The 13,389-nt window shown below is 29.9% G+C and overlaps 1 protein-coding gene and 1 long non-coding RNA gene across 2 annotated transcripts; both read right to left on the reverse strand.

Moving 5' to 3' along the window:
* Positions 1-237: 237 nt before the first annotated feature.
* Positions 238-1,208, reverse strand: LOC149518127 (uncharacterized). The gene is made up of 2 exons (XR_016343815.1): positions 892-1,208; positions 238-598 (listed from the first exon to the last, which is right to left on the reverse strand). It is a non-coding gene; the product is annotated as an uncharacterized LOC149518127 (long non-coding RNA).
* A 5,327-nt stretch (positions 1,209-6,535) lies between these two features.
* LOC149518128 (UPF0481 protein At3g47200-like) lies at positions 6,536-7,516 on the reverse strand. Its single transcript, XM_089763425.1, has 2 exons — positions 7,289-7,516; positions 6,536-7,153 (listed from the first exon to the last, which is right to left on the reverse strand). The coding sequence occupies exons 1-2, from the start codon at positions 7,514-7,516 to the stop codon at positions 6,536-6,538; spliced, it is 846 nt and encodes a 281-aa protein (XP_089619551.1).
* Positions 7,517-13,389: the final 5,873 nt, after the last annotated feature.

A 13,389-nucleotide genomic window follows, 5' to 3' on the forward strand; every position in this document is an offset into this window, starting at 1 on the left:
TTAAATCCCAAAATTTCAGAGCCCCTCTTGCCTGCAATTCCCTTTTTTTTATTTAGGGTTAGAGAATAATATGTATATATATTAGAGTAACTTTGGGTAATCGCACCTTGACCTCTTTAAAATTACTTTGTGCAATGTAGTCGCCCTTTAAATATTATCAAATAAATAAACTTGTTCAATTTAATCCCTTTTGTAAAGTTATCAAATAATAAACCAAAATAAAACTCTTAAATAATACTTTGTAATATAATTAAAAAAGATAATAAAATTTTGGGACGGGTACTGCATAAGCAAGGAAAATATTGCAGTGCATAGCATTGCAAACCAATGCATGCAACAAATTCAGCTATTGCTGTCTAATCGAATAAAGGATTGTGTCTATCATAAAACTAGAATAAAAATATTCGCTATCTTTTTTCTTAGTCTGTTTCGTCCAAATCCTATGGTTCAGCAGCTGATTTTGCTCCTTATGTGTTTGTTTGTGTGCTTGTGGTTTTCCTCCTTTTTTGGTCTTCTTCACGCCATGACATACACAGAGCTAATATAAAAAGAAGCAGAACCACCAATGTGAAAGTCGTCAACACCACTGTCAGTCTCTCTGTTTTCAAAAAATTGAGAATGAGCGTATATAAGAGAAGAAATTATAAACAAAAACAAAAGGAAGAAAGAAAGAAAAGCCTATAATAATCGACAATGTCATGCCAATCATAAAGTAAATTATAGTACGTATATTTTCATGAAAACAAAAAAATTTTCATGCATGGATGCTGCCAGCTAAAGCTACAATCGACAATGCCATGCCAATCAAGAATTTAATCAACTATAAATTATCATAATATATACATATAAATCTTGAAGATAATCGATGCTAAAAGAGAGATTGTTAGTTACCCATGCTAGCTAGCTAGAAAGAATAAACTCCAAATCCAAAGCCAGGCTTGAGAATTATTCTCCAAAGGAATGTCCAAGCTGTTGGTAGTGGCTGCTTTCAACCCTGTATTTATAGTAGTTTATGGAACCTTATTTGAAAAGAGTGTTGATGCTCAAAAGAGAGAAAAATCAGGGCATATCTTTAGAATTTGACCCAATTTCTTAAGGAAATTAGATACATAACGAAAACTCACTATTAATTATTTCTATAAATAAATTGCACATAATTGACCTAATTCTTAAAAGGAAAATAGAAATAAGAGCTTTCTTGAGATAATTATTATTCTTAAGATAATTAACATAATATTCCTTCAAAAATGAAAATATGATTAACATAATAAATATATTTATCTGTGTTCCGTTTATGATTATTTATACAAGGAAATATAGTAGCACATTGCCAAAAAAACAAAACAAAAAAAAAGCAAGGTCGAATTTACCGATTTGTTGTGGTGTTTAAGATTATTTGATCTGTCCGTATGATATGTCTGGTCTTTAAGGTCTGAGATTATCTTGCGTTATTGTAAGCGAATTATGTTGCAGTTCTTTGTTATTGCAAAGCCTTGTGTTTTTTATTTGGTTTTGATTTAGGGTTCAGATTTTTTTTTTTTTTGAGAAAAATAGAAATTGATAACTCAAACTTTCCCAATTACCATTAACATTTAAGTGGATTTTCAAAATAAATTTGATTTTCATAATTCCCTTTTTCCTTAAAAATTATATTTTTAATGCAACAAGTGACAAATAAATAATGTAAATACAAACCAAAAGATTGAAATGACCAAATTAATCTATCTTATACATCTTGGTTTTTTATTATCATCTTCTGTCTAAAATAAAATTAAGGACAAAAGAAATTCTAATATTTTTTTATTTATTCTTATTTATTTTGTAAAGATTTTTTTTTTAATTTCTCAATATTTAAGCAGAATTTAAAAAAATTAATTCTTCAAAACATTATTTAAATTCCCTTCATCTAGACTAGATGTCAAAGATCATTTTTTCCAAAGCAATTTCCATTCTTTTTCCCTTGTTTTTTCCTTTTTTATTAATATTATTATATCCTTTTTTATAAAAAAAAAATCTTACTTTTGTGACACAAATAGAGATTTAAAACACCCAAAATCTAATGAGATTTAAACATTTTTTCTATTTATTTATTTATTTTTATTTCTAAAAAAACAAAAGACCTATGACAAACCAGAGGACATAAACAACAAACCATGAGATTTAGAACCTTCGCGAACGTAAAAAAGGAGACTAGATTATCAAACCAGCATACATTGAAGAAAAAGTGAAACTCGAAGCCGTCGCAACAGCAATAGCACACTTGTAGAAAGACAAAATGGCAACCATGGATAATTTTAAGATATCCTAAGTAAGCCACTACCGTCCCCACCTATACTCACTAAGAAACCCTTCCTAATTTCTACTTTTGCTACCATCTCTTTTCCAATTTAGGCTAGAAAACATAAAAAAAAAAAAAAAAAGAAGCATGCTTATACAACAGCCCCTAGACGGTATATACCAGATAAAATCAGAGAAGATGAGCCATAAGCCAAGAAGTGACGAGCCCTCATGGTCAACAAGAAAGAAAGAGAGACGGATCATCCACCATTTAGCATGAAGGAAAAGTGAAGCTCTAGCTTCTACACAGCACTCTTATAGAAAAGAAAAAAATGGATAATGAAGCTTTAAACGGTCCACCAAAACAGAACCTATCATTCTTGGAACCATATTTGGAGTTTTAAAGCTACCTCAATCACCTCACTTCCCCTACATGTAAAATGCTCTAGTTTACTGAAAAAAAGTTCCTTTCTAACATGAAACTGAGAAAATACAAGCAAAAATAATGTATTAAAACCTCTATTACAGCCAAGAATAAAACTTATTCAGAAAAAAAAAAATAGCCTTTGTAACTCCAATGGCTCCTTTCTTCTTACACCTTTAAATGGTTTCGGTTTCAAAAGAGAAAGGAGCTTCCTTTCATCACATATCAAATAGATACAGACCAAAAGCAAGGAGCTTTAAGCCTCCATATGCTGTGAACTAAAGCAGACCAAAAAGCCTCCATCTAAAACCAGTTTTTGGACCCTAATCTTTTATTGTTTCTCTTTTCCCATGCTTTGAGTGTCTCCAGGTTTTTGTAAAAAAAAAAAAAAAGGTTCATTTCTCTATAAAAACAACACATAAAAACTCCAAAACTGAGTTTGGAACTCCCATGGATAAGAACATGAAGACAGAACCTAAACTTACTGGGAAACCATTATTCTTTCTTTTTGTTTAAGCTCCTTCTTCTCCTAGGTTTTGAAAAGGCATCAACATTTCTTTTAAAAAACTTTTTTTTATTGCAATAGTTTAGGAAACACGCCCCACAATGAATACCTAAACCCTATAGACCATAAAGAGTATCAAAACTATAATACTGAAGAAAAAAAAGAGCCTTTTAAGCTTAAAACCCCTTGAAACCCTTGTTCGTTCCTTATAACCAGAAAACTTTCTATTTTTTAAGTAAAAAAAAAATCATTTTTTTATACAGCACTCATGTAGGGTAATCCAGAAGAGAGTTTGAAGCTCTGATACATAGCAAAGATGGAAATAGAGACCTCTACCATATAACCTTATTTGTAAACTATTTTATAAACTTTGAGAGGACAAAGTTGACACTTTTAACCCTTTCTCCTACACAGTGAGCAGACAAACCCTATATAGAAAGACATCCAACCCTTTTTCCTACCTTAAACCTTATATGAAAAGTCATGGTAGCTACTCTGTGTCTTAAACCTTAAATGGAAGGCATGATAACCATCACATGCATGCAAAAAATACCCAAGAAAATATCGAAAGTAGTTATCTTTTTCTCAGTTTCCCCAAAGGAGATGGCTTTTTTTCTTTTGGCCAAGCTTTCCTTTCTTCTTTTTTTTTTTTATTTTTATTTTTTTAAACCGACTAAAACACCTGTACCAGACTACTAAAAAACCATTGTTCTCTCTTTTTTTTTTTGCTGCTAAAAACCCTTATTCGACTCCCAGACCTTTTTTTTTCTTGCTTTCCTCTATTTTCGGCCAAGCTCCTGGACCTTTCTTTCTTATCTCTTTTTCTTTTCTTTTTTTGTTTTTTTTTTCTTAGTGCTTTTTTTCCTTCTAGTCTCTCCTCCCTCTTTGCTCTCCTGAGAGCTCGCCTATTATAATGCACACAGCCTTTCCCTTCAAGCCTTACCGTTCGTCTTCTTCTTCTCCCTTCCACTACCCTACAATTGATTTGGCTGACCACTAATTCTATGATTTTGTCTGCTGCAGGTGCCATCAGCTCCTGTCTTGCTTGGCTGTCTCCTCTATGCATGGGTCACGTGAAAATGGCAAGGTGGAGTTGGGCTTTCTTGCTTTCCTTTGTTTAAAAGAAACCTTTTGATTTTAGGTCGGTATTGTTTTTTTTTTTTTTTTTTTTGTTTTATGGCTGACTCCACTTCCTTTCCATGCATCCACTTGAACTTCCAAGGAGAGAAAAGCATACGGGCTTTAACCTTTTCTTCTTTGTTTGTATTATGTTCCCTGTTTTGGGTTTTGCTTTAAGCCAAGTTTGGGCATTGTCATTTGGGCCATGTTGGACTTGACAATTCGGCCTTGGACCATCATATGGGCTCAATTTTTTGAGATCGTTTTGGGCTCATATCTTGAGTTTTTAAATGGGCAACCTCATGGGCTTTAAATGGGAATGGTTTTGGACTGTTATTTGAGCTATTTTGGGCTTGTGCTGTGGTCCATCAACAAAATCATGGTTTTTGTTTAGGCTTTTTAAATGAGCTTTAGAATGGACTGTGAATTAAGCTAGACCTTTAATTGAGCCACATGGACCACATCTTTGGGTTTTTAAATTGGGCCATGTCTGGTTTGTAATTAGGTTACATAATAGGCCATGTTCTAGGTCTTTAATAGTCCACGTTGTGGGCACAAAACCAACTAAATTGGGCCTCAATTAATTAAAAAAACAAACTCTATTTTTAACATGAAAACAAAACCCTCCAATTGATTAAAATTGATATACCCGAACCTAAACTACCATTGATCATGATTAAATAGCTCCGAATACAATTAAGTATCTACAACAACTTGACATTTATTTTTACTGGTAGTTCAAATTTAACATTGGTTGCTAATGGTATTTTTGGGTATCTTAGTTGGATAGAGCTGGTTGGAGGTTGAAGGTAAGGGAACCTATACCTACAACCAAAAAATACAGTCAAATGGTGCCAGAATTAGTTCTCTGGGATGCGCTCTAGTGCTCAAATTAGAAAGTATCTTGAGGGCTAAAGAAGGAAAGTAATAGTGCAAGTAGGGAAAGCTTTAAGGAGAAGGAATACTAGATGGTCTTACCCTTAGTTTTACGTACTAGGGAAAGTAATAGTGCAAGTAGGGAAAGTTAGTGATATGACCAGGTCAGCTAACAGTTGATGGTGAGCTTACGTGGAGCTCAAGAAAAAGTCATATGGATGACTACAAATTACATTTAATGATCCTAAGCATGTGCGTGATGGCATTTAATCGATCCTCTCTTATGATGATGTAGCAATCGGACATTGGCATGATGACTTTGAGAGTTGGCTTTATCGACTAAGTAAATAGGCACAATAAAAATTAAAGGAGTTTTGTTTTTATGTCTTTTAATTGTGAATTTTTTAAGATTATTTTTTTTTTGCTGGTAAGACTTGTCATTTATTTACAATGATGTGGATTATATGTGTACAAAATATCTTATTTTGAGAAATAAATTTAAAATTACTCTAGTAGGGGAAATAAGATTAAAGAGCACAAGAAAAAACTCTTCAAACTTGCCAAGGTTTAATTTATTTATGAATTTGTAAGCATAAAAAAGTTATAATTATAATTAGTGTATGAAATTAATACTAAAATAATATAAGTGACTAAGTCTTCAACAACTTTAAAATGTGCCTAGTCCAGAATTATTGGATAAAGCCCAAGTATCTTTTGCGGCTTAATAAAAATCTTACCATATTGAGAAATGTGTACAATTAGAAGAAAATTCCCAATGTAACTTGAATTGTTCAAAAACATAATAAATTTGGTTAAAGTCAATGCTCACAGTTTCAAGGGAAAAACCTATGAAGACGATGATTGATAGCAATAAGATTTGGGTTGGAAGATAAAAGCGAATTGAATATCAATCCAGAATATATCAGAGTAATCATGGCGGCAAAAGGCGCTGTAATTAAAACATATGATTTTTGGCAACACAAGTTAAACAAATTCTATTGCTAGGAAACCCAGAGAATAAACATAAATCCATCGAAAAAATTGCACAATTAATTAATACACGTACAAACAACAATCTCATTAATACACGTACATGGCTGTTCGCAGCAGTCGAGTATTTATTTTCTTATATGTAATAACTCATTAGTACTTCCCTTGCCGCCGATCAACCATGGAAACTTAGGAAAACTTAGACTTAATGATGAACATACGAAATAACCGAAAATAAAAGCTTGTAACGCGGTAAGTAGGAGCAAGACAACCGCAGCAAGAAATGAAATGATCGACGAGGGTGATTCAAAATAATCTCTCTTCAATATTGCCTTCCATTTGTCCTATTTTCTCAATGTTGCCTCCCATTTGTTCCATTTTCTCTGGCGATACTCATCCACCTTAACAAATATCTCCGCATAGTAGTTGTCATTGGACAAGTAAACGCAGTCGAAAAGTTTGTTAAACAATTGGGCAACTGCTTCATCATCCCCTAAATGACTATCAATGACTACACACCTACAGAGTAATTGCACATCCTCGCCTGTGTTGATGAGGTTATCCATGAACACCACATAATCAAAAACGTAAGTTGGTTTAGAACTTGGGATCAATTGTTCGTAGGCAAAGAAATTACACAAGATACTCTCTGTACTATCATAAATGCTTAAGGTTGAAATCTTCAGTTTCGCATTTTCAAATTCTATATCGAACAAGCTATGTAGATCTTTCTCATTTTTTTTCGAGAAACGGATTCCTGCCTCTTTCAGCTCCGTTGCACAGCATATGTATTTCCATAAGCATCGGTCTGTTGGTGCCGCTTTTGCTCTAAAATCCTTGTGTTGCTTTATTCCTTGAGGTGAAGGAAGCCAACTATCATGTACTAAGCCCAGTAGATGCTGGGTATCTTTCGCGGAAATGAGACACTTTTCATCAGGACATATTTCTGGTCCTGGTATCACCTTTGAAAGGCCGGAAAGAGCCAATTTAGTAAACTTATTATCTCATTCACCATTTGACTTGTTGATCATGCCATACAACTCGGAAAGCACAAAGAAAGGAAGCTGATTTTCGAGTAGCAACAAATCATAATATACCTCAGTTAGAAACCCGTTCAGGTTGAAAGGATTCTCACTGCGATCATTATCATTATCTTGAAAGTCAAAGAGCTGAACAATAAAGTATCCATCAAGGATCATCATTTTCACAAATGTGTCAGAATCAATGTGATCTAAAGGTTCTTCGTAGCATTCACGAATTTGCTTTTCTATTGATTTCATGGCCTGTACAAAATTTTCGGGCTCAAGCTTGCTATCTTGAATCATCCTACCGAACCAACTCCTTCTGATAACTTCCCTCGCCTTCAAGTGTTCCTTACCATGGTGATAGGGACCGATTGAAATCACATTGGGTTCTTAGGCTTTTTCATTTACTTGACGTAGTCGATGCGGCACTTTATAAATACTACAGGCATTTGCGTCCGAGGATCTCTCACAATGTTGACGGAGATCCACCACTAAACTTTTCGTTTTAGGTTCATGAATAATATAACCTAATTCACTTGTAATATCCTGTGTTCAAAGGTGCGTGAGATACTTTGTTAATTAGGAAAAAAAAAAAAAGAAGAGAAATTTAAATAATAAAATATTATGTGCACATTTGACACATTTTTATGTCCACTCTAACCATGATTTTTTATCATGCCTAAAATAAGGATAAGATGTACATGTGGAATGTGCAAATATTATCCTTTAAATAATTACAATAAATTTGCTCATGCTATGAAAGAGAATTAATTTTTATTTAATTAATGAAACACCTTTTGTTTTGAATCTCATTTTAAGATCTTGCTTCGCAGTAGTTTAATTTTTTGATTTTTTTTAATATTTGAGCTATTAAGAATGAATATCGATTACATGTAATAATTATAATTATTATTGAATTTGAATTTTAACAAAAATGTTACAACTTACAAATGAAATTGGCAAAACAATCTATTAATATAATGGTCTTAAATTAAAATTTAATTAATAAAAGATTAATATAAAAATTACAAATAAATCAATTAAATAAGCATAATAAAGAAATAAATTAAATTAATGAAAATTTTAAATTAACACATTAAATAAACAAAAAAAATATAGAGTATAAAATTATATTGGAAATAAGAAAAAAAATAGTAATGAGCCAAAACTCAAGGTCAAAAGGAAATCATCAAAAATCCACAAAAAGTACCAAAATCTAACTCTCAATATTTCTCATAAAATACCAATATTACCCTTAAATACTTATCAAATTCTCTTTATATCCTTTGTGAACACATGTCACCACCACGCCACTTGTAAATAACTTCCCTTTTATAAAGGGTGATAGATAGATAGATTATTTACTTGATTCTCTTAAATTAAAATCAAATGAAAACAATGGCTCTAATTATTATATCGACTATGCTGGTAATCATTAATAATAATAAATTAAAAGAAAATTACAATCTTTCTTCGTATAAATTTAATTATTCATGTCACCTTACATATGAGACAAAAAAAAGCATATAGAGGTAAGTTTTGGTATGGTGCTTGATGTAAGAACCATGATGATTGTATCTGTATTAATTAAATCACCATATTTGATTAAGAATTTAAGAATTTTATATGACAATGATCTTATTATCTCATGTGACAAGATCACTAAATAATTTAGTTCTTATTTCAAAAGATAAAAAAGTTTTACCATCTCACAAAAGCAATTTTCAATTTTTTATGATTGATTTGTAGTGATAATAGCAAGAATGAACCCCTACTTTCTTTAAAATTTGTCTTTTATAAGTGGACCTCCAAATTATTGGCTATAAAATAGGTAAAGAGTTTAACTAGTTCAATTTCATGTCAACCTAAGTAATTTTGAGTTTAAAATACATTTTTATGACTTTATATAAATGTTATTAGGTAATTATTTTCATCAATGTTAGCTATAGAATGATTGATTGCTATTTATAAATTGTTCATTTAATAAAAATTAAGAATTATTGCTTGCTTTTTGAAAAATTATTGTTCATTTATTGCTTTTGTACACAAATTTAGGTAATACTAAATATAATGATTTAACATCAACGATGATTTTTATTATTTCACTAAATATGATAATTTAATTAAGATTATTAGTGATAAGATTATTTGGGTGATTTCATTATAATATATAATAAACCATTTAAAGAGATTTAAAAATGATATCATAATATGTAAAAAGGAAATGAGAAAAAGCTTCCATTTTCTGTTGTGTATTAAACAGAAAACGTCAAGCTAATGACGTAAATTGATTAAAAAAATTTTATTTTAGACACACACATGTGAACAAGCCTCAGGAGTCAGGAGCTTCTCCCTTGCAAGCGAGCAACAAATGAGTCATGACAGGCCTAGTTAGGTTAATTGCGTTTTAGCCAAGCACCCTAATTTTGTTTGGAGTCACTTGGGCTTCTATGCGCTAGATTTAGAGGTATTCGTGGATTCGGTTAGATTGGATTAGGCCGAATGTGAATGGCATTTCTAAAATTTTATTTAAGATAAAGCCAACTGTGATAATTGTTGATAAATATCGATCAAGATTTTTTGTATTAAGAGAATAATCATTTAGTTTGAAAAGTTGTTCTTTGTCTCGTACATGTTAAAATTTATGAACGGTACAATAAACTTGATACTTTTAGTTTTAAGTCTCATTAGTACATATTAATATTACGCTTCGCAGTAGTTTAATTCTTCATATTGTTTACTATTTGAGCTATTGAGAATGAATATTGATTTGCAATAGCAATCTTCAATTTTTTATAATTGATTTGCAGTGATAATAGCAAGAATGAACACCTACTTTCTTTCAAAATTTGTCTTTTATAAGTGGACTTCCAAATTATTGGCTATAAAATAGGCAAAGAGTTAAATTAACTAGTTCAATTTCATGTCAACCAAAGTGATTTTGATTTTACAATAGACTTTTATGTCTTTGAATAAATGTTTTTAGGTAATTATTTTCATCAATATTAATTAGCTATAGAATGATCAATTGCTATTTATAAATTAAAAATTATTACTTGCTTTTTTCTAAAGTTATTTTTTAAGTATTTTATATTCGAACATTTTTTATGTAATACAAAAGATAGTGATTTAACATAATTGATGATTTTTATTATTACACCAAATGTCATTATTAGTAATAAGATTACATTAATGAATCATTATAATATGTAATCATTAAATCACTAAAGTAATTTCAAAAATGATATTATACATTACCAAAATATGTAAAAACCGAGAGAGAAAAAGCTTCCATTTTTTTTTTTTGTGTATTAAACTGAAAACATTAAGCTAATCACGTAAATTGATTAAAAAAATTATTTCAGACACACACACACGCACACGTGAGAACAAGCCTTAGGAGCTTCTCCCTTGTGAGCGAGTAACAAATGAGTCGTGACATTCCTGGTTAGGTTAATTGTTTTTTAGCCAAGCACCCCAATTTTTTTGGAGCAACGTGGGCTCCTATACGCAAGACCAGAGGTACTCGTGGATTCGATTGACATTTCTAAAATTTTATTTAAGATCAGTTCAACTGTGAAGAATTGTTAGTAATAGCGGTCAAGATTTTTTTGATTAAGAGAGTAACATTTTAGTTTGAAAAATTGCTGTGTCTTATTCATTTTATGGGTTTTTATTCAAAGAATATGATTAAGAATTGAGACATAAATTCTGTTAGTGTTGCATTTTAAAAAAAGTTAATTGTCTATTTTATTTTAATATTTAATTTTTAAAAATCTATTTTATAATTAAAATTAAATAAAAATAAAATTTTATTAATAAATTAATATTTAAAAACGGTTTGGGCCGAGTTTAGACTTTAATCTCTACTCCAGGCATGTTCCAAATCTAATTAGGTGTTTTTACGTAACAAGCAATCCAGCCCATTGCTTCACTTAAGCCTATATGAACTCTTACGAATAAACCTCTTGGAAGTTACTTCATATTTTTTTTCTATATATATTTATTTATATAAACTTTATAAATGAGGTAGCATATTGGACGGTGTTTACAAGTATTAAAATTTAAAACTATTAAATATTATTTTTAATTATATGAATTAATAAAATAAAATTTCGAATTATATGAAAATGCATCTGATTCTCACCTATAAATCGCGACCATGGCGTTACCCAAAAGCGTTATTTTTCAGATATTTTCAGTTAAGGAAAGTCTCTTTGAACATTATTGTTTGCATGAGATATGAGTTAACTTATCATACTAGGAAATCCCCTATTCCATCCTGCCTCAATTCAAGAGATGGAATAGAATAAGGACTTCACTTTTCCTTGATATAGAATTAGTGAACGAGGAATAGAACATAAATTAGCTTTAGAGATTCGATATATCATATCGCTTTTTTATTTTATAATCGATTCCTAGATTATAATTATTTTTAATAGAAACATATGTTTTACAGTTTTAGTTTATCAAGTTCCATTGAGAGAGGGGTGTGATCCATTTTTGGTCCTATTAGTCTATGTGATTACTGTGTTTTTGGTACAACACAAAGTTCTTGCGCTTATGTGTTACATTTTGTTGAGAATTTGTTTTGAATTTTTTAGTCCCACATATGAAATTTTATTACTCCTGTCTTTATCTATACATTGTTGGGTTCTTTATATCAAGCAAATAGGTGAAGAAAATAAAAGGATCAAGAGAAAGAAAATTAAATTTCATAAAACTTTATTTTCAAAAAATTTATTATGGATCAAGGTAATGATTTTTTTTAATAAAAATACGAAAATTATCTTGTTTTAAAACTTTGAAAATTAAGATTATGCAAAATTAAAACTCAATTTGAATAATTAAGAAAATCTATTGTTGTTTTCAATTTCTCCACTTCAATTTTTTTCTTGCTCACTTGCCGATATCTCATTTTGGTATCAAGAAAAAAAAAATCAATACAAGTACTACGATTGAACTATTAAAACAAGTACCACTTGCAAAGTCCTCTTCCAAAATTCTCCCTAAACTTCAGAAAATCAAGTGGAAATTTTCAAAAATGAAATGTTACGTCCATTTCATAAAAAAAAAATCATTATTTAGATTGTAATGTATACAACCAAAATCATAAGGATGTAAAACTAATTTTATCCATAGAAATAAAAACAAAAATATCAATAATAATGTATAAAAAAAACATTGATAATAACAATTCAGTTAGTATAAGCACTAATCCAAAATCATTGTGTGAAAATTAGAACATCATATTTTAATTAAAGAGATTTGACATATTTATTTGAGTAGTTGTTGTGAATTCGTTAAGCAAAACAATTTATAGAGTGGCTAGTTCTTTGTATTCACTCTTCTCTTATCGATAACATTTAATGGGCAGTTATTGTATCTTATAAAAGTGAAGAGGGGACCTTAGTCTAATTAATTAAATAACCCTATCAACTTCCCCATCAAAAGTTTACTGGACCAAAGGCCTACATAATTGCCAAACCACACTATTCCAGTAAGATATGCAAAGCTCATACTTAAGTGATCACATTCAATTAATTAGGCTCTTATGCTCGTCTCATATTAAGAGTATATTCATGAGCTAGTTTTATTAAATTATTAAAATTACTAATTAATAGTAGCTTACTTATGAAAAATTTTAATATTCTCCCACGAACGATATTAATTAGATTGTTCAATTTTAAAAAACTTGACTTGAAAACAAGACTCTAGGTTGATTTACTTTACTTTGATGTGGTTATAATTTTAAAAATCAATTTAACCCTTGAGACAATTTTTCATTAATTTTATTTTAATTAAAAATAAAATTAATAAAAAATTAAATCAATTAAAAATATGAATATGAAATAATATAATTTTTTTATAATTTTATGAATGGTTGAATAGTAAAATAAAAATGCAAAAAAAATTATTAGCACTTAAATTTTGGTTTATAACTTTGTTTAAAAACTTAAATGAGTTTTAAGCCAGTAGGAAAGTGTTCAACTTTTACATTTAAGTTCTAACATTTTTATCCAAAATTTATTTAAAGAACTTTGCTAAAGTTTTGATTAATATATTTGAAATATTGAAATTTTAATTGACTCATTTTCTCTATTCTCTAAATATTATTCATTTTCTGATTGCTCGAGGATAAATTAATGTCGGGGCCTGTGAATTAGATTTTT

Source organism: Durio zibethinus, chromosome 7 (assembly GCF_047325235.1).
Source record: "Durio zibethinus cultivar Kanyao isolate XHJ-2024 chromosome 7, ASM4732523v1, whole genome shotgun sequence".
Taxonomy (NCBI): domain Eukaryota; kingdom Viridiplantae; phylum Streptophyta; class Magnoliopsida; order Malvales; family Malvaceae; genus Durio; species Durio zibethinus.